This window comes from Diospyros lotus, chromosome 15 (assembly GCF_014633365.1).
Source record: "Diospyros lotus cultivar Yz01 chromosome 15, ASM1463336v1, whole genome shotgun sequence".
Lineage (NCBI taxonomy): Eukaryota > Viridiplantae > Streptophyta > Magnoliopsida > Ericales > Ebenaceae > Diospyros > Diospyros lotus.
This window is the reverse complement of record NC_068352.1, coordinates 26271734-26298995: the sequence shown is the minus strand read 5'-3', so window position 1 is coordinate 26298995 and position 27262 is coordinate 26271734. Positions and strand designations below refer to the sequence as shown.

Genomic DNA, 27262 nt, shown 5'->3' with positions numbered 1-27262 from the left:
AAAATAAGTTAGAGTTAAGAGAAGGCCTTGTGGAGGATATGAAAAATAAATTTATAGTGATTTTTGAAGTATTTTTAAGTATCGCAACAAACTTAAATTTATAGTTATTTTTTAGGCATTTGTAAGTACCTCAATACGTTTTCGGGGTACAATTACACGCGACATTATTATTAATGCCCTAATAGTTAAAATGCCCCAATAAACTATCTATTAAGGCATTCTTAAATGTCTCTTAATCCAAAATTTGTTGTAGTGTGAATTGGGCTATTAATTAAGTCACGGGTCAATTGGTCCGAGCGATTAGATCGGAGTAGTCTGACTGGATGATGTCATATATATTTTATAAATAAATAATATATATTAAATATATATATTAATATATATTTAAAATACTAATATTCTATATATTATTATAAGAAATGTTATTATTTACTAATATATAACTAATATTTTATATATAATTGTTATATATGTTATTACAGAATTAATTAGTAATTAAAAATTTAAAAATGAGTGAGGGGTGAAAAAATTGGGATCAATCCAGTTTCCGGTTCATCGGTCCAACTGGATTTTGATCGGTTTTGACTGGGTTGAAAGACATTTAACTTTTTAAATTAAATCAGACTGGATAAACCATCAGTTCCCGATTAAATCGGTTCGATCGGCCGATCCGATCCGATTTTTAAAATATTGGACAAGAGAAGATGGGGAGTTTCACAAATTAAATGAGATAAACAGAAGGAGTCCCGCAAATTCGACTCCAGACCAAGGAAAGAAGCAGGAGGTGAAAGTAGAGACGGAGCCTTACAAAGGATAATGGCATTTTTGTAATTGGGAAAGGAATAGAATGGCAGCCATGTAAAAACCAAAGTTATCTACAGAATTCTAATTTAGCCCTTGCTACACTAGATGCACACCTACACTACACCTTTTGTAATCCATATAGAAGATCAATACGCTACGCTACTTGACTTCTTTGTACTCTTCATTATCATCTCCCACTTCTTTACTCTTCTTACAGGGTGATTCATCCCCACCCAAAAGTAAACCCCTATCAAGCCCGCTTGAGACTAAGCGAGTAGAATTATTTTAGTGATATTTTATTAATATAAATAAATAATAAAATTTATTAAAATTTTATTTTTCTTATTTTTTGGGATGCAAAATCTTTAAATGAATTTTTGTACTTAAGTTTAGAAAATAAATCTTCTTCAATTGATAATATAGTCAAACTAGTTAATCTTTTTTGTTACATAATTGAATGTAAATAAAATTTTATTAATTTTAATTTTAACAAATTTCTTATTGCTAAATTTAGAGTAACTGAAATGATTAATAGTATTTTATAAATTATCCATATATTTGAAAAAGAATTTACATTTTTTATAAAAATTAGTATCGGGAGTGATGTTTCTATTTTTATGGTTATAATTTCTTTTAAAACTTTTTATTTTGAAAATAAATCTAACATCAATATTGAGAGTATGCCATATTTTAGAAAAAATTTAAGATTTAAATAATTTTTTTTCAAATTATGAAAACACTTTAATTACGTTGAGTATTACATGAACAGTAGATTTAGGTCTATAAATAGATTAAATTTATTTTTACTAAAAATTAGATTAGATCTATCATCCAACGGATGAAGTATATAAATTGAAATTTGTTGAAAACTAAATATCTTATCTCATCTAGTCTTCAGGAAGAGAAAATAGATTATAATAAATTTAACATATAAATGTAATATAATAACAGTTTATCTAATTATAACTCTAAATTTATTTATAAATTTAAATTGTTCACACCGCCCATGATCATGACAATCCTTTCTCATTTATAATTTTTATATTATTCTAAATTAGGTAAGTTGTCTTTTGCATTAAACTAAATTAATATAAAAAAATTATTTGATATAATTTCTTATTAATATGAAAAATACACTATTTGATACCAACTTCTATCAAATTAAATTAATTTTTTCTCACTTACGTGCTCTTCTCAATTTTTGGGGCCCGGCCTTGAGCCCGCAATGCCCTATAAATCAATCACACCCTCTCTTGGATCTTCTTGCCGTGTTCGTTTGAAGTTTTTGAGAATGATGAACTCAACTGTTCATTCCAATCGTTACTTTAAGCCCAAGAATGAGTTTCAAATGAATGAACGTCGACGATCCGCAAACTACCATCCAAGCATTTGGGATCCCAAATTCGTGGAGTCATTAAACACATCCTATACAGTAATTAGTCCAGCCCTTCTCAAACTTTCTTGGCATTTGATTTGCTTGAACTGTTCTTTTTTTTTCCTCGCAGTATGAGATCCATGGCTGTAAATTAGAGGCGTTGAAGCAACAAATCAGAAGCTTGCTTAAACCCACGAAAGAATTTGAAGCTCCAGCTCAGTTAAAGCTTGTGGATTCAATGCAACGTCTAGGCATGGCATACCATTTTGAGGAAGAGATTGAGGAGACTATTGGCCTTGTTCGAGGTGGTGGCAGTAGCAATCTTTCCATAGCTTCGCTGCAATTTCGGCTTCTAAGAGAACATGGATACCCCGTCAGCTCAGGTTAATCGAACTTTGTCACACATTAAACACACCATAAAAACTACAGAACACACTTACACCTCATGCATTTTAAGTACTTTTCATGTTCCTAAACGACTCTTCATTTAATATTCTGAGACGACTCTTCATTCCATCAAATTAGCTGTGTTCACCAAATTCAAAGGCAGTGATGGGAGATTCATGGAGAGCTTAAGCAAAGAGGCAGAAGGTCTTCTGAGTCTGTACGAAGCTTCACACTATGGAGTTGATGGGGAACATGATTTGGAAGAAGCCAAGAATTTTAGTCTCATACATCTGAAAGCATTTGCAAAGAAGGATCAAGGCAGTAAGCTGGGGAAACAAATTCAAAAGTCCCTGGAAATCCCCCTCCGGTGGAGGATGACAAGATTGGAAGCGCGAAGCTTCATCGATCTCTATCGAGTGAACAGCACAGAAAACTCATTGTTGCTGCAATTTGCTAAGTTGGATTACAATCTGGTGCAATCAGTGCATCAGAAAGAAGTGAAGGACTTAATAAAGTAAGTTCACATTGAGTTTGGGCTCACAATAACGTAGATCTAGGTCCACGATCCCATAATAAAATAAAAATTGACTCAATCAACGAATTTATCTAACATAGAATAGATTACGATTTTGTGTTGTTAGGTGGTGGTTGGGCACAGGCTTGAATGCAAAGCTTAGCTTCACGAGGGATCGACTAATGGAGAACTATTTGTGGGCGATGGGGATAATCTTTGAGCCGAAGTTCTCCAAATGCAGGATAGGCCTCACCAAGTTTATCTGTATACTAACAGCAATAGATGACATGTATGACATCTATGGATCACTCGATGAGCTTCAACTTTTCACCGATGCAGTGAACCGGTATGGCAATGCCATATATATATAGAGTAAGAGCTCGACTATTCTTTATACAGAACTAACTCAAACACTCTCTATTTTCCCCCCTCCTTTTCTTTTCATTGATTCGATCAGATGGGACGGGAAGGCCACAGATCACCTTCCCGATTACATGAAGATATGCTACTTGGCCATGTTCAACTTTGGAAATGAAATTGCTCGGGATGCTCTGACAGAACATGGCTTGAATGTGATCCCCTTCATCAAGGAAGAGGTAACAAGAAGCACAAATTTAGATTGTCTTAAATCTATACTAATTAATTGCTTGATCTCTTCATTAGAAAAGCCTAAATTTGAGATCTAACTTGCAAGCATTAGTGTTGCAGTGGGCAAATCTTTGCAGATCATATCTGGTTGAAGCGCAATGGTTTTACAATGGGTACACTCCAACCCTGAAGGAATACTTAGAAAGTGGATGGAATTCAGTGGGTGGTAAAGCAGCCATAGCCCATGCTTATCTACTGCTAGGATCCGCCATAACCAGACCTTCTGTTGACAGCTTCAAAGCTTGCTCTGATGTAGTTTACTGGTCATCCCTCATAGCTCGACTAAGCAATGATTTGGGTACTTCAAAGGTAATTAATTAAGCTTAAGCACATACACATAATATGTTCAATTATTCTAAGCATTATTGAACAAGTTACAGACTGTCTTTTGTCCATCTTTGAAGGCTGAGATCATGAGAGGGGATGCAGCAAAGTCCATTCAGTGTTACATGATCGAGGAGGGAGTGTCTGAAGAAGAAGCAAGAGAGCATATAAAAGGGCTCATGGGATTTTCATGGAGGAAACTTAACGAGGCAAGTGCGAGAAATAATCATGCTAAATCCCTAGTAAAGATGTGTTTGAACATGGCTAGGACTGCTCAACTTATCTACCTGCGGGGAGATGGGATTGGCACATCAGTTGGAGCCATCAAAGATCATTTGATCTCGTTAATTGTGAAACCAATTCTGATTAAATAATCAATTAAATAGACGTTTTCTAATAAAGTATGTATAAACATTAGAAAACCCTGCATGGACAAAAGCTAGTAAATTATGTCATTCTGATTGAAAGTGATATTCCCTGGCTAGCTAGCTAGCTAATGCTTGTTGATTCTTGAAGTACAATATGACCTCCGTGCCCTTGATATATATATATATATATATATAATTACTCAATTACTCGGTGGGTGTGGCAGTGGCAATAACGTAATACCCAACAGAAAATCCTGCATGGACAAAACACAGAATGCCGCCAAGGGACAAATAGTGATGGTGTGTTAAACCACAGCTTGCTCTCGACTTGTTGTTTGACAGGGTCCCAATCACCAGCAACCCCAATCCGACGGCCAATACAACCCTGATCAACGATAATCAACATCAAGGACACAGATTCAGGCATGGGGGATCACACATGCTATGGCGCTGGATTCCAAGTTTTAATAATGAAAAAATGACATCTTAACAGCGCACGTGTTCCAAGAAAAATAAGTGAAATAAAGATTTGAATGTTAAAAAGATGGATGGTGGTTCATATAAAAAAGATAAATTAAATTGAAAAATAATTTATATATAATAAGTTTGTGGGATCTCTTATTTAAGTTATAAAATTTGGGTGAATGTCTTCACTTATCAAAAAGATTAAAAATAAGATAAAATGTGTGGAACATGAATTAAGATAGTGTGTCATGCGAAAAGAAAAGAAGATATAGATGCAAGTTTTTGTAATGAGGCAACTGGAATGAAATGAGTATATAACAACAGAAATAAGAGAGACAAAGAAACGATCAGGAAAATTTTGGTGAATGACTCTACAAGTGTGACTAGCTTAATTAAAATTTACTCAAAAGCATGAGATTGAGAAGGAATAGTGAGATACCAAGTGAGGAGGAGGCAAAGCAGGGAGCATTGCCTGCTAGGGGAAGCCTTTTGGATGTCTTCTTGAGTGCAGAAACTGCACCCACCAATCAAGTTGGCAAGAACATGGGCCAGAACCAGAAGGGCGGCTGCAGCCAGCCCCAAGGTGAAGGCTTCATGGCTTGGTTCTTTGCACTCAAATAGCCACAACCTCATATGCTTAACCTGCATATTTCAAAATCACACACTTCAACTTCAACGTAAACATTAAAAATGTTTGTTAATGTGTTATAAAGACGAAATAACATTAAAGGGCCTGTTTGATTGTACTTCTTTTTCACGAAAAATGAGTATTTTTCACCTAAATTCTATCTTTTGTAGTGTTTAATTGCCTTTATTTTCCAGAGAACTTAAGTTCTCATTTTCGGTCAAGTGACGCTATTTACTAGCTTTCGCTGGAAATAGTTTTCCGAATGGGGGGTGTTTTACATTTCCAAGGAATTGCTCAATGCGCGCACAGCTGACTCCTCCTCGATTTCTCTAGGGTTTCCTCTCCTATTCGAGTTGGCTTTGTTCCCTTCCACTTCGTCGCCATCCACAGCCGAAGTCGAGCCCCTACTTGGGCTTTGTCACCATCTTCACCTTTTTGTGAGTCGCCATCCACTGCCGAAGAAGACCATCTTCGACTTCCTGTGACTCGCCATCTATCTTCGACTTGGGCTTCGTCACCATCTCCACAAAAGACCAACTCTGACTTTGTTTTCGTCGCCATCTCCGCAGAAGACCATCTTCGATTTCGAGTTTCACACCACCGACGCATCTTCATCTTCTTCCACGGTAATGTTTCCGTCCTCATTCTATTCTTATTTCTGTAGATCCAGCAAGCGATCTTGGTATTTGTCCACCGATCTTGGTTTTTCTCTCTGTTTCAGTGAACAATCTTGGTCTTCGACCATCGATCTGGAGTCTTCGTCCACCGGAAGAGATCTTTTTCTCTGTTCCAGCGAGTGATCTTGGCCTCTGTTTCAGCGAGCGATCTTCATGTTCGCCATCTCTGCCGAAGTCGACCTCCGATTCTGACTTGCAGACCGCCATTCATCCTCGTCGCCATCTTCGTCCATCGTAAGCTTTCGTCGCCATCTTCCCCATCTTGGGCAATTTTTGTTCTAAAATTTTATAATATAGAAAACTTCTCAACATTATAAATTTAATATTCTGATATATGTCCATATTTGTGTGGAATAAAGGAAAAAAGAAACCAAAGTAGCTTTGGTTTTTGTCACTTCTGCATATTGTGATATATACTTCTGAGTCCACTCATGTAGAATCAAATGAAAATATTGTTAAATGAAGCATATGCCATTGTAGGTTGAGAAACTGTGTTTCAGATACACAGAGTTTCTGAAAAAATGGACAAGTCACTGACTGTAGAAACGAATAGTGCAAAGTGCCCATTATTCATAGACATGCACTAGTGTTGTACACCAATATAATTTGGTATATTGATTTATTTGCTTGTGTTATGTGCGTGTCTCTCTTCTTAAAGTACAATTCTTTAATTACTTAATGTGTTAGCTTCATATACTTAGCCACCAAACTGAGCTGTAATTTGTTCATTTATCTGTTATCCTGTGTCTGTCTATGCTCATTGGATAATTAATTATTAGGGGTCTTACATGAACTGCCTATCACTGTTATTAACCATCTATTATCTGGACATTATGTATTTTCACTCTATTGATTTCCTAATGACTTGACTCTATTGATTTCCACTCCCATGACTATCTATCTATCTATATATGTATTTTCAAACATAATTAAAATAAATGCACCCCCATGATAATAATTCTGAGTTCAAAAGTAAAAATAAAATAGAGGGTGATCAAGGAGTGTGGAAAGTTGCTGCCTGTATTGGAGGGAATTTTTTGACTTGATGCTTCAAAACTTTTATCTCTTTCTAGCAACATCATCAATCAGTCTTTTTTAGTAACATTTCTCACTCTTCATATCTTTCTGAATTTTACAAACTATTGTAGTTTAATTTGTCGTCTTTTTTTATATGTTGATTTTATTGACTTTTTATTTTATACGTGGTAGTGAGTAACATGCCTTCAACAAGGAATCAACCTCGACAGCAACAACAACGTTTGGGTTTATTTTGGACAATGGTCATGCAAGCAATTGTGATATATAATTATATTAGGCGTCACAACCGATATCTCCCAAGGGCTCCTCATATAAATTGGGATTCTGAAAGACAAATGACCCCTACACGAATGTTTGGAATGAGTGATATAATTTTTCATAACCTACTTAGGATGAAAATAGAGTCGTTTCATAGATTTTGTGCTCGGTTACGAACTTATGGATTGGTTGATAGTAGATCTGTCCTTGTTGAGGAACAAGTGGCTATTTTCCTAAACACGGTTGGGCATGACGAACGTAATCAAGCTGGAAGTTTTACTTTCTTTAGATCTGGACAAACAATGAGTCATTACTTCCATAGGGTCTTACACGCTTGTCTCAGACTATATAGAGATGCTGTCACTAACGCCACTGTTTACAACTCACCATACAAGAAAGAAAATATCAAGCCTTGGTTCACATATTTTCAGGTTAGGGGTCGAAATTATTTCATTATATGTTTTGTAAAGGTTCAATATTCTAAAGTAATTTTCTTATTAAAAGTTTTTTTTTTTGTTAAAGGATGTTGTAGGGGCAATAGATGGTACACATATTCCTGCGAATGTCCCTTTAGAAGAACAAGCTAGGTATCGCAATAGAAAGCAAGAGATTTCTCAAAATGTTTTAGTAGCTTGCACATTTGATATAAAATTTACATATGTACTTGCCGGTTGGGAGGGATCGGCACATGACGGTCGATTGTTAAGGAGTGCAATATTACGGCAAGGACATAAGCTGACAGTTCCTTTGGGTAAGTTGTACCACTAGTTTGATATCATTTTTTTTCACAAGGTTACCAATTATTTAATAATGATTATGTAACAAACAATTCTTTGATAGGTAAATATTATCTCTGTGATGCCGACTTCCCATTGGTTCCGGGATTTCTTGCACCATACCGTAGGACTCGTTATCATCGTAGAGACATTGAGGGTCAACGTCCTGAAAGTAGTAAGGAGTTGTTCAATTTTCGCCATTCATCTCTACATAATGTTGTTGAGAGGACAATTGGTTTGCTTAACAGAAGATTTGCATATTTGAGACATCAACCCTACCACGACATTGAAACACAAGCAAAGATAGTCCTTGCTTGTTGTGTCGTACGTCCACAACTTCTTAAGGAATGATGATATAGAAGATGTTTGTGGTGAGGACGTAGATACTAGCGATGATGAGAATAACCCTACACATGTCGATGTATCTGAAGACGAGACTCCAAATGCTCACATATCTTTCATAGCTGATGCAATAGGAATACAATTACTGATTTAATGCGAGCTGATTATCATCCCAACCATGATGCAGGAGTTGATTTCGATTAAATTTGAATTTTTAATTGTCATTTATATCCTTATGTAATGGTTGACATAAACTTGCTTATATAACATATATTGTATTTAACATGTTATTATTAGTCGGTTATTATTTTTTGTACATGATATTATGTAATGGTTGACCATAACTTTTTTAATTTTGAAAGACATTTTATGGCACATAATCAAAAAAACCCTATAGGAGAGGAAAAGAGCTCGAGCCAAATGGATCCTATATCGAAGAATCGTCTTATACATTGGAATGATGTAATAGATAATTGTATGATTAGCGCACTATATCATCAAGTGTTGACCAGTCACAAAAGAAGTGACAATGGTGTTACCTCATCTCAAGTGTCCAAGGTAATTGAGAGCGTAAATAATGGGTGTGGAGTTGTGGTGTCGAAAAAAAATGTAAGGGGGTGTTTGAAGACTATTAAGAAAGAATATGTTGAACTTTGTCAAATATTAAGTATGAGTGGTTTTGGGTTTGATCCTAACACTGGACGTGTCACAGCCGTTGCATTGGCTTGGGAGGAGTTTCTTAAGGTATAATGCTTTATCGACCATGCAACTTTTTTTTCATTACACATTAGTAGTATAGTTTCTTTTGGGCATTGACAAGTCATGAAAATATTTGCCTTTGTTTCTAAAAATTTTTTTTAGGAGAAACCATAATTTGGAAAGTGGAAGAACAAACATTGTCCTTAGTATGATGAGTTGGAGGTTATCCTTGGAAATGATGTTGCTACATGAGAGCGCTCAATAGCCAGCAATGACGATATCTTTCCCATCCATGGTATTTATAAAAGTCAATAATAAATATATATATTATTCATAATATGCCTTATATAATAGATTTTAATAAGTTTTCTTTTTTTTTTTTTTAGTAGTAGATGAAAGTGTAAATGGGATTGATAGTCAAAGTGAAGCTAAAAATTCAAGCAAAAAAAGTGATTCCAAGTGTAGCGCCGAAGAAGGAACTAACAGAAGCCGACGCAGACGTACCCAACCCGATGAGAGTATTATTACCCTATCGAGTATTGTCGAATCATCAAAAAGAATTGCCAATGCTATGGAGATTCAAGCGACATTAGATACACAAAAACATATAAATTGGCAATTGGTTTTAGAAAAATTAAAAGGCATGAAGATAGACAGGCATGATATGATGCAAATCATGAAGATATTTCAAGCGGATGAAAGTTTTGTGAGAATCTTTATGAGTTTGACTGATGAAGCATTTATGCGGGATTGGGTTTTTGAGAAACTTGGCCGTGCTCCACCTCCGCTTAATTAGTAGATGATGTTTGGTATGTTTGTGACAAACACTGTTTAATTTGTAAGGCAGAACGAAACTGCATATATTTTGTGTTTGAATGAGACCAATGGATATGTTGTGTTTGTATTCCAATATGACTTCGTATTTGCTGAGGGGCGAAAGTAGAACTTGCCTTAACATCAATGACTTTGTATTAGTTGTTTGCATTGGTAGTCTTCCACCAGCCCTCTGAATGAGCCTTTTGAACAACCAGGTTGATCATATTCATATTTGAAATCCAAATGAATTTTCTAGAAGAGTCTTCCTCATATTTATGTTTTTAAACCTATTGAAAGTTTGAGAGGGAGCACATTTTGGATAGTGTTCATAGATGAACAGCCATAGGAAGTGCATGCTCAAGTCTGTTAAATGTTCATAGTGGCCAAAAGGCTGCTCTTATTTCTATGCTGTGTGTCAAGGCAGCAATTGATTGTGTCAAGGAAAATTAGAACAAGCTGCAATGATTTTTCCCTAGCCAAAATTGCTGCCAATTTGAACAAGCTCGAGTTAGCGCCATCTTATGGAGGCCCTTCCAAGATATGCTGGGCAGGACAATTTACTTGGCCAATGTATACCGTGCTTGAAACCTTGGGCCTGCTATGATTGGGGTTCCAGGTAACTGGTCAATGTTTCTCTAAAAACACCAATATCTGAAGAGGTACCTTATCTAACAAACGAATAATTTTTTTGAGTTCAATCCAGGACCACTTGTTGAAAACCACATTGGTTGCTCTCAACTATGTGGATTTGCAGGAGTTTGTACATCTTTCATTCATTAGAAAAAAAAAGTATGGTAAAGTCCAATTCATCAACCATGTCAAGGTTGAGGAGGATCTGCACATCTCCTAAAGTAGGAGAAATCTCTCCCTAGCTAGTGATTAAGTTGTCTCTCTGTGCTCCACCAAGGTAGAAGCACCTCTAGAATGTGCTTTTTTGGGGTAAAGGAAGATCCTGGGAAATTTTTGGTACAAGTATGTTGTGGTGTCAAGCTCTTCGTGGAAAATTTTGCAAAAACAAAATAAAATAAGAAATGGTCCAGTAGTACTTGCTGACTAAACTGAGCTGTAACTCTCTATGTGTGATGAAACCATGGCCTGTTATGCCTGGTAGGTCTCATTGTATTTTCTTTGTAGCTTCGATTGTGCAGCTTTCCATGGTTCTGTTGTTTTCATGTATTTTGTCTTATGTGACTCTTTCCTGCCTCATGTGTTTGAGGTGGTGTTTTTCGTCCTTATTTTTGCCTTGCATTGGCTTGTGATGTAGTTATGTTCTCTGCTCGAGGTATGTCCCAGCTGTGTTTGTAGTCGCTCATGCGCTTGTTGTTGTTTGCGTTACAGGTGTATTATGTTGGTTTTTATATATTTCTTGTTAAATGTTGAAAATTACAGCAATGATGGTCTTCTATCCATGTTGTTTGATTGAGAACAGAGAACAAGAAAACCCATTTTTGTTTCAACGAGATCTTATATCTATGTTGTTTGATTGCAATGGGTGCCTTTGTCCACCAAAAGAGATCATGTTCTCTGTTTCACATTCATAATGAATTTGACTTTGAATTACAGCAATATTCATGTTGGTTTTTATGAATTTATTGTTGTTGTTTGCAATACAATGATGGTTCATTCCAATAGGAACTGCAAAATTGAATTTTTACTTTGAATTTTCTTTCATATTCATAATTGTGACTTTGAATTTGCTTTGAATTTCAAGGTAAAGAAAGTATTTTTTCTATGGAAAATGTTTATTTTCTAGGAAAAATATTGGCAATCAAACACCAAAAGATAGAAAAAATGATTATTTCTATGGAAAATAATGGCAATCAAACACCAAAAATCGGAAAAGTAAAACAATTTCTAGGCAGAAAATTAAGTCAATCAAACACCTTCAATTGATATTTTCCTTGGAATTTAATTCTAGGTAATTCAATTACCTAGAAAATATTTTATTTCTATTCAAATTTTATGCTTGCAATCAAACAGGCTAAGAATACCTAACCATTACTAGGTCGTCCTCCAACTAAAAGGGAGACCTGACCCAACATATGTTGGAAAATTTGGAATATCTGTATAGTCATATGTCCAAATTGATAAATTGATGAATTAAAAATTAATTAAAAAATGGTTTGAGATATATGTATTATAATATATAATTTATATTATTGTAAAAGTAAAAGAAAGGAAAAAATACAAAATGTGCATTGAATTATAAGGGTGCATTGTGCAAGGCGGCTGATTGAAATTAATAATACAGAGTACTATGCAAGTTACTATTTCAGTTATTAATATAAATGAAAGGGCTTACTTCATTATATATTATAAAGATATTATATATATATATATAATTGAGGGAGGCTACAAAGCCTCCCACGGCTTCTTTCTCAATTAGCCGCCTCCCCCCTTCTTATTCTTCTTCCTTTTTCCTTCTTCTTCCTCTTTTCTTTTTTCTCTATAAATAGAGGGCTTCCTCCATTGAAAAAAATGAGAGAATTCTCAGTATAATTATTTTCTAATAATTCTCCTACTCTTCTAGTATTAATAGTGTTCAATTACTGTTCTAGATCATTGTTAGGCTCTAAAGTTTGTACTAACTTATCAGTCTATAATAAACTGTTATATCCTACAAAACAGACACCAATTAACCTCTAGCACTTTTGGTGAGGCGACAAATCTATTTTAAGAAAATTGTGTGTTACGCAGGCCTCGATTTTATAATCCCTTTATATACTGTTGTACTTTTATTTTTCCTTGAGTAGTATTGTATTATTTTAATATTTTTGTACTACTGGTTTAAATATAGTATTATGATAATTATATTTTCAAGCAATAATTACAATATTATAAATATAATTATTGTTTGGCTAACAACATAATTATTTTATTGTTGTTGGTTAACAATCTTGAAACAGATTTCTCACGAATAAGTTTCGTTTCAAGAGATGGCTACTCTTGTGAATTCTGCTGAAACCTCTAATAATGTGGCGCAAGGATCTATTCTTGTAGCCCAGATACTTGTTGTAGTGCTTGCGGCTTATGGCGAAAAGGCTGAGAAATTCAACGGATTGAATTTGATGAGGTGACAGCAAAAAATGTTGTTTTACCTCACTAATTTGAATCTTGCAAGATTCTTGACTGAAGATGCTCCTATTTTAAAGGATGCTGAAACATATATGCCAGTAATCAACGCAGTTGAGGCATGGATGCATTTTGATTTCTTGTGCATAAATTATGTCTTAAATGGTCTGCATGATTCATTGTATAACATATACATTACAATGAAAACTGCCAAGTAACTATGAGAATCCTTAGACCAAAAATACAAATCTAAGGATGTTGGAATCAAGAAATTCATAGTTGGATGATTCCTCGATTTCAAAATGGTGGATTCCACGATAGTGGTTAATCAAGTGCAAGAATTTCAAGTAATCTTTCCTAAGTGAATCTTTCCAAGTGGTTGTTGCTGTTATTGAGAAGTTGCCTCTTGATTGGAAGGATTTCAAGAATTACCCTAAGCACAAGCAAAAGGAAATGAATCTTGAAGAACTGATCATTAGACTTCAAATTGAAGAAGACAACAGAGGGTCAGAGAAGAAAAGTTTCAATCCTGCTGCTGCTAAAACGAATACATTGGAGCATGGGCAAAGCTCCAAATATAAGAAAACAAACCAAAGCTGGGACCCAAAGGAGAAGTCTCCAAAAACAAGTTCCAAGGGAAATGCTTAAACTATGGCAAATTGGGTCATTGATCTATGAAGTGCAGACTTTCAAAGATGAAGACTAGGGCCCATGAGGCATATGTGGTGGATACCATGATTACAAACGTGTCCAATATGAACCTGTCAGCCATGATATCTGAGGTGAATTTGGCCAGGTCTAACCCGAGGGAATAGTGGATTGACACTGGTGCCACAAGGCATGTGTGCTCAAACAGGGAACTATTCACCAATTTCGAGCCATTTGATGGGGAAAAGATGTTCATTGGTAATTTTCGTCTTTTGAGATTAATGGACATGAGAAAGTGTTGTTAAAGATGACATCTAGAAAATAATTGAGTTTGAACAATGTGTTGTATGTGCAAGAAATTCGTAAGAACCTGGTGTTCGAGTCGTTATTGAGCAAGCATGGATTTCATATGGTATTCGAGTCAGATAAAGTTATTTTGTCAAAATATAGAATGTATGTTGGGAAAGGTTATGTATCAGATGAGCTTTTAAGTTGCAATGTAATGACCATTATGAATAAAACAAATAAGCCTTTGGTTTTCTTGCTTATGTTTTCCAATTTATGGCATGGTAGACTAGGTCATATTAATTATGATATGCTGTGTAGATTAATTAACTTTGATCATATACTATCTTTTCATATCGATTAAAAACATAAGTGGAAACTTGTGTAGAGGCAAAATTGACGAGATCATATTTCAAACAATTGAAAGAAATACAGAACCTCTTGATTTAATACATAGTGATGTGTGCAATTTAAAATTCATATAAACAAGAGGTAGTAATATGTATTTTATTACTTTTGTCGATGATAGCACGAAATATTGTTATGTGTATCTACTTAAAAGCAAGGATGAACCTTTAGATAAATTTATTCTCTATAAGAATGAAATTGAAAATCAACTTAATAAGAAAATAAAGGCATTGAAAAGTGATCGAGGTGGCGAGTATAAAACACCAATTGATGAATTTTGTGCACAATATGGAATTGTACATAAGTTACAACACCTTATTCATGTCAATCAAACGGTGTTGCAAAACGTAAAAATCGCACATCAAAATAAATGATAAATGCGATGTTAATAAGTTTTGGATTACCTCAGAACATGTGGGGTAAAGCTATTTTATCAAGCAATTATCTTTTAAACAAGATACCCCGAAAGAAAAAAGAAAAAACTCCTTATGAACTTTGAAAATGTAGAAGACTATCCTGCAAATACTTAAGAGTGTGGAGGTGTATAACAAAAGTTATTATTTCGACACCAAAGAAAATGAAAATAGGTCCTAAAACAGTTGACTATATTTTTATTGGATATGCACTTAAAAGTAATGCTTATCGATTCCTGGTGTATGAGTCTAAAAACCCATATATACACAAGAACACTATAACGGAATTGATAAATGCATTGTTTTTTGAAGATGTGTTTCCTTATTACTCTAAGGAGGGTTCAAGTTCGTTTAAACCAACATATGATACTATGAATGAAAAAAATCATGATTTAGAACATAAACAAGAATTTGAGAATGAACCTAGATGGAGCAAAAAAATAAGAGTAAGAAAATCTTTTGGCCTAGATTTTCTAACTTACTTGTTAGAAAATGAACCCCAAAATTATGAAGAAGCTATAAGTTGTTCAAAGATGATTTTTGTGGAAAGAAGCAATTAAAAGTGAAGTTGATTCTATTTTACAGAATCATACTTGGGAGCTAGTAGATCTGCCACTTGGATGTAAACCTTTAGGGTCTAAGTAGATCTTTAAAAGAAAAATGAAAGCAAATGGCTCTATTGATAAGTATAAGGCTAAACTTGTGATAAAAGGTTATAGGCAACAAGAAGGCCTAGATTACTTTTGATACATATTCTCCTGTAATAAGAATAAATTCCATTCAGATGATACTTGCAATTATAGCTCTATGAAATTTAGAAGTAAATCAAATGGATGTGAAAATAACTTTTTTAAATGGAGATTTGGATGAAGAAATTTACATGGAACAACCCAAGGGTTTTATAGTTCCAAGACAAGAAAAGAAAGTCTGTAAATTGGCAAAATCATTGTGTGGCTTAAAGCAAGCGCCTAAGGAATGGTATGGAAAATTTGATAATGTAATGATAACCAATGAATTTAAAATCATTTTGTGTTTTTACGTAGATGATATCCTCATTGTTGGTAGTAATGATAAGATAGTCAAATCGACCAAGAATATGTTAAATTCAAAGTTGGACATGAAAGATACGAGACTTGCATATGTGATTTTAAGGGTTAAAATCACAAGAATATCATATGGTCTTATTTTAAGTCAGTCACATTACGTGGACAAAATTTTGAAAAAATTCATCAAAAATGATTCTGGTGTAGCTAGAACACCATTAGACATTAGTTTTCAATTATCCAAGAATAGAAGTGAGAATATTTCTCAAGTAGAATACTCTAGAGTAATTGAAAGTCTAATGTAGTTAATGAGTTGAACTAGACCAGATATTGTTTATGCAATTAGTGGATTGAGTCGATATACAAGTAATCCTAATACAGACCATTAAAAAGTAATAGTAAGAGTACTTAGATACTACGGTATACTTGTAACTTTGGGTTGCACTACACCAAATACTCAACTGTCCTAGAAGGATATAGTGATGCGAATTGGATATTTGATGTGAAAAACTCGAAATCTACAAGTAAATGTGTATTCACACTTATAGGTACAGTTGTAGCATGGAAATCCTCTAAACAGACTGTTATAGCCAGATTTACTATGGAATCAGAGTTTATTGCTTTAGACAAATATGGCGAAAAGGCAGAATGGCTATGCCATTTCTTAGAGGATATTCTAATATGGCAGAAACCTGTGCCTCCAATATGTATACATTGTGATAATCAATCTACAATTGGATGGGTATAGAGTAACATGTATAATGATAAGTTTAGACATATACGTTGTAGACATAATACTATTAGACAACTACTCTCAACTAGAATTATGTCTATTGACTATGTGAAGTCAACAGGTAATATTACAAATGTGCTAACCAAATGGTTGAATAGAGAGTTAGTTAAAAAATCATCAAGGGGAATCAAACTAAAGCTCATCAAAAAATAAGTTGTTACAATGGAAACCCAACCTAGTTAATTGGAAATCTCAAGATTTAGGTTCAAAGGGACAACCTAATTGTAAAAATTTTATTAGGTCATTGTGGGGGGAGGAGGGGTTATCCTTTTGTCCATTCCTGTAATGAAACAGTGATACCTATGAGAAAAAAATGATAGCAAGGTTTGCTTTAATAATTCTTAAACTCAAAAATTTTAAATGAAGTAAGTAAGTTACTCTGAAATAAGAAATCAGCTATATGAAGATAAGTGAGACCACTTTAAAAGAGAATTGTATAAGGCTTATTTCTTTAAAAACTTCTCTCAAAACCAAGTTATTGTTCATGGCCAAAACAAATATAATCATGAGAACTGAACAATAGTAATAATATTCTTGTGTGAGATATATTATCATTTACATTGATAACATGACAATTCAAGGAAATCATGTTTTCTGGAGAGTTAGTGAAATAAATATATTTTCACAATGAAAGGTTTAAGGGGTAACACCTATCTATCCTTTGCAAGTTTCGATCAATGAACACTATCACCGAGTTAAAATATTTTCTCATCAATTTTCATTTATGTGGGGGATTGTTAAAAAATTTAGAATATTTGCATATTCACATATCCAAATTGATAAATAGGTGAATGAAAAATTGATTAAAAAATGGTTTGATGTATCTGTAATATGATGTATAATTTATATATTATTGTAAATGTAAAAGAAAGAAAAAAATTACAAAATATGCACTATGCGCTGCTGAATTATGAGAGTGCACTATGCGAGATAGTTGATTGAAATTAATAATGTAGAATACTATACAAATTACTATTTCAATTATTAATATATGTGAAAGGATCTACTTGATTATATATTATAAAAATATTTTATATATATATATATATATAATTGCCTCTCATGGCTTCTTTCTCAATTAGCCACCTCCCCCTTTTTCTTCTTCTTTCTTTTCCTTCTTCCACTTCTTTTCTTCATCCTCTATAAATAAAGGGCTTCCTACAAGTTACTATTTCAATTATTAATATATGTGAAAGGACCTACTTCGTTATATATTATAAAGATATTATATATATATATAAATAATTGTCTCTCACGACTTCTCTCTCAATTAGCCGCCTCCCCCATTTTCTTCTTCTTTCTTTTCCTTTTTCCTCTTCTTTTCTTCATCCTCTATAAATAAAGGGCTTCCTCCATTGAAAAAAATAAGAGAATTTTTAGTAAAATTATTTTTTAAAAATTTTCATACTCTTTTAGTTTTAATAGTGTTCTAGTTTGCTATTAGACTCTGAAGTTTGTGTTAATTTTTTTATCTGTAAATCGTTGTATTTTGAGAAACAAATGTCAATTATCATTTAGCACTTTTGGTGAGACGACGAATCTGTTTTAAGATAACTCTGTTACAAAGGCCTCGGTTTTATCATCCCTTTAACTACTATTGTGCTTTTATTTTTTCTTACGTAGTATTTTATTATTTTAATATTTTTGTATTATTGATTTAAATATAGTATTATAATAATTGTAATATTATAAATATAATTATTATTTAACTAATAATATAATTATTTTATTGTGATTGATTAGCAACACATACAAGACACGTGACGAGCCAACTCATTTGACGGAAACAGATACCAACTCTCAACTTCACATTATTCACATTGACAAGAAGGTATTGGGACGAGACAAGACAACAGCAATGTTTTAAAAACTGGACTGAAGAGTGAATCGGGCTATTAATTGAGTCACGGGTTAGTTGGTACAACCGATTAGACCGGAGTGGTCCGACTGGATAATATTATATATATATATTTTTTTATAATTAAATAATATATATTAAATATATATTTTAATATATATTTAAAATACTAATATTCTATATATTATTTTGAGAAATGTTATTATTAATTAATATATAACTAATATTTTATATATAATTGTTATATATGTTTTTACAGAATTAATTAATAATTAAAAATTTAAAAATGAGTGAGGGGTGAAAAAATTGGGATCAATCCGGTTTCCGGTTCACCGGTCCAACCAATTTTGACCGGGTTGAAATACATTTGACTTTTTAAGTTAAATCGGATCGAATAGGCCATTGGTTCTCGGTTAAATCGGTTCGACCAGTCGATCCGATCCGATTTTTAAGACATTGGACAAGAGAATGTGAGGAGTTTCGTAAATTAAATGAGACAGACAAAAAGGAGTCCCACAAATTCGAGTCATTTTCCAGACCAAGGAAAGAAGCAGGAGGTGAAAGTAGAGACGGAGCCTTACAAAGGAGAATGGCATTTTTGTAATTGGGAAAGGAGTAGAATGGCAGCCATGTAAAAACCAGAGTTATCTATAGAATTCTAATTTAGCCCTTGCTACTCTAGATGCACACCTACACTACACTCTTTGTAATCCATATAGAAGATCAATATGCTACGCTACTTGACTTCTTCGTACTCTTCATTATCATCTCCCACTTTTTTACTCTTCTTATAGGGTGATTCATCCCCACCCAGAAGTAAACCCCTATCAGGCCCGGGACAAGACAACAACAATGTTTTAAAAACTAGACCGGAGAGTGACACTATAACAAAAATAATTTGTTGAGGCATCTTTTTTAGGGTATTTTTTAGAAAGTGTCATCTTTTTTAGGGTATTTTTTATGGCACAATCTAAGAAAGTGCTCCAATATAATAATTTTAATGAGGCACAACAATTAAGTGTCATATAAAATACCATTTTAAGGCACAATTTAAAGAAGTGTTCCAATAAAACAATTCTAATGAGGCACGACAATGAAATGCCCTAATAGACAAATTTAAGTGTCTTAATAGATAAATCTAATGGGGTAGAATTTTTTAAATGCCCCATTAAAATAATTCTAACAAAACACTCTGATGGAGTGTCCTAATAGACAAATCTTAAGAGGGCGTTTGGTACGGGAGAAGTTTTTAAATTCCTGAGATTCATGATTCTTGGGAATGTTTTTGAAAATCTTTAATTCCCAGGATTTATGCAATTCTATGTTCGGATAGATTTAAATATTCTCAGGAATGTTGAGTATTCTTTTTTTAGAATCTTACATTCTTATGTTTGGTTTAAATGTAACATTCTTGGGAATTCATGTTCTTTTTCCAAAATTACCCTTATTTAATTTTTTATTTAAAAATGATAAATTTCTTCTACTATGTAAAATATTAGGACCCACAATATCTTTAAAAAATAAAAAAAAATGTTATTTTTTTACACATTATGTATATATATGCATGTGTATATATATATAATAATATATATGTTTGTATGAATATTTACTTTAATATATATAATATTTTATAATAAATAATATAATATATATAATATGTTTGTATGGGGTTATAAAATGGTAATGAGTGTTTTAATCTTTTTATTTGTTAAAAACACTCTCAAATCCATGGGAAACTTGGATTCCCAACCCCCCATGAAAATCTTTTTGTGGGAAAGTTGCTTAAAAATCATTCCTAGGAATCCTATTTCCCAAAATTCTTTTTATAAAAAAATTATACCAGACATGAGAATACAGATTCCCAACCTAACATTCCCAAGAATGTTAAAATTTCTCATGTACCAAATGCCCCCTAAGTGTCCCAATAGAATAATTCTAATGAAACTTAGATATACTATAAAATAAACATAGGCACATATATTAATAAGATGATGTGTAGATCAGGTGGTCATGCGTGTGCGAGAAGAAGGAAAGTTTTAGGGTTCGAGTTGAGGGAAAAGTAAGTTAGAGTTAAGAGAAAGCCTTGTGGAGGATATGAAAAATAAATTTATAGTGATTTTTGAAGTATTTTTAAGTATCGCAACAAACTTAAATTTATAGTTATTTTTTAGGCATTTGTAAGTACCTCAATACGTTTTCGGGGTACAATTACACGCTACATTATTATTAGTGCCCTAATAATTAAAATGCCCCAATAAACTATCTATTAAGGCATTCTTAAATGTCTCTTAATCTAAAATTTGTTGTAGTGTGAACTGGGCTATTAATTGAGTCACGGGTCAATTGGTCCGAGCGATTAGACCGGAGTAGTCTGACTGGATGATGTCATATATATTTTATAAATAAATAATATATATTAAATATATATATTAATATATATTTAAAATACTAATATTCTATATATTATTATAAGAAATGTTATTATTTACTAATATATAACTAATATTTTATATATAATTGTTATATATGTTATTACAGAATTAATTAGTAATTAAAAATTTAAAAATGAGTGAGGGGTGAAAAAATTGGGATCAATCCAGTTTCCGGTTCACCGGTCCAATTGGATTTTGACCGGTTTTGACTGAGTTGAAAGACATTTAACTTTTTAAATTAAATCAGACTGGATAAACCATCAGTTCCCGATTAAATCGGTTCGATCGGCCGATCCGATTCGGTTTTTAAAATATTGGACAAGAGAAGATGAGGAGTTTCACAAATTAAATGAGATAAACAGAAGAAGTCCCGCAAATTCGACTCCAGACCAAGGAAAGAAGCAGGAGGTGAAAGTAGAGACGAGCCTTACAAAGGATAATGGCATTTTTGTAATTGGGAAAAGAATAGAATGGCAGCCATGTAAAAACCAAAGTTATCTACAGAATTCTAATTTAGCCCTTGCTACTCTAGATGCACACCTACACTACACTTTTTGTAATCCATATAGAAGATCAATACGCTACGCTACTTGACTTCTTTGTACTCTTCATTATCATCTCCCACTTCTTTACTCTTCTTACAGGGTGATTCATCCCCACCCAAAATTAAACCCCTATCAAGCCCGCTTGAGACTAAGCGAGTAGAATTATTTTAGTGATATTTTATTAATATAAATAAATAATAAAATTTATTAAAATTTTATTTTTCTTATTTTTTGGGATGCAAAATCTTTAAATGAATTTTTGTACTTAAGTTTAGAAAATAAATCTTCTTCAATTGATAATATAGTCAAACTAGTTAATCTTTTTTGTTACATAATTGAATGTAAATAAAATTTTATTAATTTTAATTTTAACAAATTTCTTATTGCTAAATTTAGAGTAACTGAAATGATTAATAGTATTTTATAAATTATCCATACATTTGAAAAAGAATTTACATTTTTTATAAAAATTAGTATCGGGAGTGATGTTTCTATTTTTATGGTTATAATTTCTTTTAAAACTTTTTATTTTGAAAATAAATCTAACATCAATATTGAGAGTATGCCATATTTTAGAAAAAATTTAAGATTTAAATAATTTTTTTTCAAATTATGAAAACACTTTAATTACATTGAGTATTACATGAACAGTAGATTTAGGTCTATAAATAGATTAAATTTATTTTTACTAAAAATTAAATTAGATCTATCATCCAACGGATGAAGTATATAAATTGAAATTTGTTGAAAACTAAATATCTTATCTCATCTAGTCTTCAGGAAGAGAAAATAGATTATAATAAATTTAACATATAAATGTAATATAATAACAGTTTATCTAATTATAACTCTAAATTTATTTATAAATTTAAATTGTTCACACCGCGCATGATCATGACAATCCTTTCTCATTTATAATTTTTATATTATTCTAAATTAGGTAAGTTGTCTTTTGCATTAAACTAAATTAATATAAAAAAATTATTTGATATAATTTTTGATTAATATGAAAAATACACTATTTGATACCAACTTCTATCAAATTAAATTAATTTTTTCTCACTTACGTGCTCTTCTCAATTTTTGGGGCCCGGCCTTGAGCCCGCAATGCCCTATAAATCAATCACACCCTCTCTTGGATCTTCTTGCCGTGTTCGTTTGAAGTTTTTGAGAATGATGAACTCAACTGTTCATTCCAATCGTTACTTTAAGCCCAAGAATGAGTTTCAAATGAATGAACGTCGACGATCCGCAAACTACCATCCAAGCATTTGGGATCCCAAATTCGTGGAGTCATTAAACACATCCTATACAGTAATTAGTCCAGCCCTTCTCAAACTTTCTTGGCATTTGATTTGCTTGAACTGTTCTTTTTTTTTCCTCGCAGTATGAGATCCATGGCTGTAAATTAGAGGCGTTGAAGCAACAAATCAGAAGCTTGCTTAAACCCACGAAAGAATTTGAAGCTCCAGCTCAGTTAAAGCTTGTGGATTCAATGCAACGTCTAGGCATGGCATACCATTTTGAGGAAGAGATTGAGGAGACTATTGGCCTTGTTCGAGGTGGTGGCAGTAGCAATCTTTCCATAGCTTCGCTGCAATTTCGGCTTCTAAGAGAACATGGATACCCCGTCAGCTCAGGTTAATCGAACTTTGTCACACATTAAACACACCATAAAAACTACAGAACACACTTACACCTCATGCATTTTAAGTACTTTTCATGTTCCTAAACGACTCTTCATTTAATATTCTGAGACGACTCTTCATTCCATCAAATTAGCTGTGTTCAACAAATTCAAAGGCAGTGATGGGAGATTCATGGAGAGCTTAAGCAAAGAGGCAGAAGGTCTTCTGAGTCTGTACGAAGCTTCACACTATGGAGTTGATGGGGAACATGATTTGGAAGAAGCCAAGAATTTTAGTCTCATACATCTGAAAGCATTTGCAAAGAAGGATCAAGGCAGTAAGCTGGGGAAACAAATTCAAAAGTCCCTGGAAATCCCCCTCCGGTGGAGGATGACAAGATTGGAAGCGCGAAGCTTCATCGATCTCTATCGAGTGAACAGCACAGAAAACTCATTGTTGCTGCAATTTGCTAAGTTGGATTACAATCTGGTGCAATCAGTGCATCAGAAAGAAGTGAAGGACTTAATAAAGTAAGTTCACAATTGAGTTTGGGCTCACAATAACGTAGATCTAGGTCCACGATCCCATAATAAAATAAAAATTGACTCAATCAACGAATTTATCTAACATAGAATAGATTACGATTTTGTGTTGTTAGGTGGTGGTTGGGCACAGGCTTGAATGCAAAGCTTAGCTTCACGAGGGATCGACTAATGGAGAACTATTTGTGGGCGATGGGGATAATCTTTGAGCCGAAGTTCTCCAAATGCAGGATAGGCCTCACCAAGTTTATCTGTATACTAACAGCAATAGATGACATGTATGACATCTATGGATCACTCGATGAGCTTCAACTTTTCACCGATGCAGTGAACCGGTATGGCAATGCCATATATATATAGAGTAAGAGCTCGACTATTCTTTATACAGAACTAACTCAAACACTCTCTATTTTCCCCCCTCCTTTTCTTTTCATTGATTCGATCAGATGGGACGGGAAGGCCACAGATCACCTTCCCGATTACATGAAGATATGCTACTTGGCCATGTTCAACTTTGGAAATGAAATTGCTCGGGATGCTCTGACAGAACATGGCTTGAATGTGATCCCCTTCATCAAGGAAGAGGTAACAAGAAGCACAAATTTAGATTGTCTTAAATCTATACTAATTAATTGCTTGATCTCTTCATTAGAAAAGCCTAAATTTGAGATCTAACTTGCAAGCATTAGTGTTGCAGTGGGCAAATCTTTGCAGATCATATCTGGTTGAAGCGCAATGGTTTTACAATGGGTACACTCCAACCCTGAAGGAATACTTAGAAAGTGGATGGAATTCAGTGGGTGGTAAAGCAGCCATAGCCCATGCTTATCTACTGCTAGGATCCGCCATAACCAGACCTTCTGTTGACAGCTTCAAAGCTTGCTCTGATGTAGTTTACTGGTCATCCCTCATAGCTCGACTAAGCAATGATTTGGGTACTTCAAAGGTAATTAATTAAGCTTAAGCACATACACATAATATGTTCAATTATTCTAAGCATTATTGAACAAGTTACAGACTGTCTTTTGTCCATCTTTGAAGGCTGAGATCATGAGAGGGGATGCAGCAAAGTCCATTCAGTGTTACATGATCGAGGAGGGAGTGTCTGAAGAAGAAGCAAGAGAGCATATAAAAGGGCTCATGGGATTTTCATGGAGGAAACTTAACGAGGCAAGTGCGAGAAATAATCATGCTAAATCCCTAGTAAAGATGTGTTTGAACATGGCTAGGACTGCTCAACTTATCTACCTGCGGGGAGATGGGATTGGCACATCAGTTGGAGCCATCAAAGATCATTTGATCTCGTTAATTGTGAAACCAATTCTGATTAAATAATCAATTAAATAGACGTTTTCTAATAAAGTATGTATAAACATTAGAAAACCCTGCATGGACAAAAGCTAGTAAATTATGTCATTCTGATTGAAAGTGATATTCCCTGGCTAGCTAGCTAGCTAATGCTTGTTGATTCTTGAAGTACAATATGACCTCCGTGCCCTTGATATATATATATATATATATATAATTACTCAATTACTCGGTGGGTGTGGCAGTGGCAATAACGTAATACCCAACAGAAAATCCTGCATGGACAAAACACAGAATGCCGCCAAGGGACAAATAGTGATGGTGTGTTAAACCACAGCTTGCTCTCGACTTGTTGTTTGACAGGGTCCCAATCACCAGCAACCCCAATCCGACGGCCAATACAACCCTGATCAACGATAATCAACATCAAGGACACAGATTCAGGCATGGGGGATCACACATGCTATGGCGCTGGATTCCAAGTTTTAATAATGAAAAAATGACATCTTAACAGCGCACGTGTTCCAAGAAAAATAAGTGAAATAAAGATTTGAATGTTAAAAAGATGGATGGTGGTTCATATAAAAAAGATAAATTAAATTGAAAAATAATTTATATATAATAAGTTTGTGGGATCTCTTATTTAAGTTATAAAATTTGGGTGAATGTCTTCACTTATCAAAAAGATTAAAAATAAGATAAAATGTGTGGAACATGAATTAAGATAGTGTGTCATGCGAAAAGAAAAGAAGATATAGATGCAAGTTTTTGTAATGAGGCAACTGGAATGAAATGAGTATATAACAACAGAAATAAGAGAGACAAAGAAACGATCAGGAAAATTTTGGTGAATGACTCTACAAGTGTGACTAGCTTAATTAAAATTTACTCAAAAGCATGAGATTGAGAAGGAATAGTGAGATACCAAGTGAGGAGGAGGCAAAGCAGGGAGCATTGCCTGCTAGGGGAAGCCTTTTGGATGTCTTCTTGAGTGCAGAAACTGCACCCACCAATCAAGTTGGCAAGAACATGGGCCAGAACCAGAAGGGCGGCTGCAGCCAGCCCCAAGGTGAAGGCTTCATGGCTTGGCTCTTTGCACTCAAATAGCCACAACCTCATATGCTTAACCTGCATATTTCAAAATCACACACTTCAACTTCAACGTAAACATTAAAAATGTTTATTAATGTGTTATAAAGACGAAATATCTTTGTCATATATATATATATATATAGAGAGAGAGAGAGAGAGAGACCTGGTTTTGAGCAGCTTCTGCTTTGATACCCAATATGCCTGCAGCAATATCCATCACAACAATCAACAGACAAGCAAAAATGCCAACCACTCTAGACATATTAATTTGGGGAATATATTGATAAGGTACAAAGGGCAGATTCCGAGAAGGAAAATACAAGGGTTTGGTGCTGAGATTCAGATGGAAGAGGCAATATGAAAAGAGTTCACAGTGAAGCAGGAAAGTGTGGAGGATCAGACTGGGGATGGATCGATAATGGTGGAAAAAGAGCTGCTTTTGTCGATGGACAGTGCCAACTTTACTCTGCTTTGGGACTCTTTTGTTTCCTTTTCTTTTTATTTTTATTTTTCTACTCTTTGGATTCCACCACACGAAGGAAAGTAGTGAGGCAGCTAAGGAGCAGCGTGTCTAGGGATCTGCCAAAGGACAAAAATGAATCGGTGGACAGTAAATTATAGGCCCTTTTTTTTGACTCTCAGGCTCCGCAGCGATTTGGATATTGTTAGCCATTTACATATATATATATATATATAGCAGATTTGACATCTCTGATAAAAGAGAATCGGTTCCGATTAGATAGCGTGTGAACCGGCAGAAAGCAAATCAATCTCAACAAATTTCAAACACACAAAGTCACAATCGTTAACTAATTAACTTAATACACTCTCAATTTGATAATTCATCCGGTTTATTTTTATTTTTTTTTAAATTAATCACCCACCTCTCTCTCTCTCTCTCTCTCTCTCACAAATTTCAGTTTTTAGTTCGAATATTCTCAAATTTTTATTTTTGTTAAATATTTTTTAAAAATTAAAAACTAATTTAATAAAAAACAAAAATAAAAATTCAAGAGATATCTAAACTAAACCCCCCCCCAATTTAAAAGGGGTATGAAAAAATTAAAAAAAAAAAA

The 27262-nt window shown here is 33.7% G+C and overlaps 4 protein-coding genes across 4 annotated transcripts; 2 read left to right on the top strand and 2 right to left on the bottom strand.

Moving 5' to 3' along the window:
- The first annotated feature begins 2084 nt into the window (after window positions 1-2084).
- Window positions 2085-4426, top strand: LOC127791342 (probable terpene synthase 9). The gene is made up of 7 exons (XM_052321144.1): window positions 2085-2236; window positions 2310-2562; window positions 2705-3080; window positions 3208-3426; window positions 3538-3676; window positions 3789-4037; window positions 4133-4426. Exons 1-7 carry the CDS (start codon window positions 2096-2098, stop codon window positions 4424-4426), a joined length of 1671 nt encoding a protein of 556 aa, XP_052177104.1. The 5' UTR covers window positions 2085-2095.
- Window positions 4427-4481: 55 nt separating this feature from the next.
- On the bottom strand, window positions 4482-26771 carry LOC127791343 (protein VASCULATURE COMPLEXITY AND CONNECTIVITY-like). The gene is made up of 4 exons (XM_052321145.1): window positions 26350-26771; window positions 26020-26222; window positions 25311-25500; window positions 4482-4611 (listed from the first exon to the last, which is right to left on the bottom strand). The coding sequence occupies exons 1-3, from the start codon at window positions 26446-26448 to the stop codon at window positions 25320-25322; spliced, it is 483 nt and encodes a 160-aa protein (XP_052177105.1). The 5' UTR covers window positions 26449-26771; the 3' UTR covers window positions 4482-4611; window positions 25311-25319.
- On the bottom strand, window positions 4609-6074 carry LOC127791674 (protein VASCULATURE COMPLEXITY AND CONNECTIVITY-like). Its single transcript, XM_052321653.1, has 3 exons — window positions 5922-6074; window positions 5325-5527; window positions 4609-4805 (listed from the first exon to the last, which is right to left on the bottom strand). The coding sequence occupies exons 1-3, from the start codon at window positions 6072-6074 to the stop codon at window positions 4625-4627; spliced, it is 537 nt and encodes a 178-aa protein (XP_052177613.1). The 3' UTR covers window positions 4609-4624.
- On the top strand, window positions 22779-25278 carry LOC127791340 (probable terpene synthase 9). The gene is made up of 7 exons (XM_052321142.1): window positions 22779-22930; window positions 23004-23256; window positions 23399-23774; window positions 23903-24121; window positions 24233-24371; window positions 24484-24732; window positions 24828-25278. Exons 1-7 carry the CDS (start codon window positions 22790-22792, stop codon window positions 25119-25121), a joined length of 1671 nt encoding a protein of 556 aa, XP_052177102.1. The 5' UTR covers window positions 22779-22789; the 3' UTR covers window positions 25122-25278.
- Window positions 26772-27262: the final 491 nt, after the last annotated feature.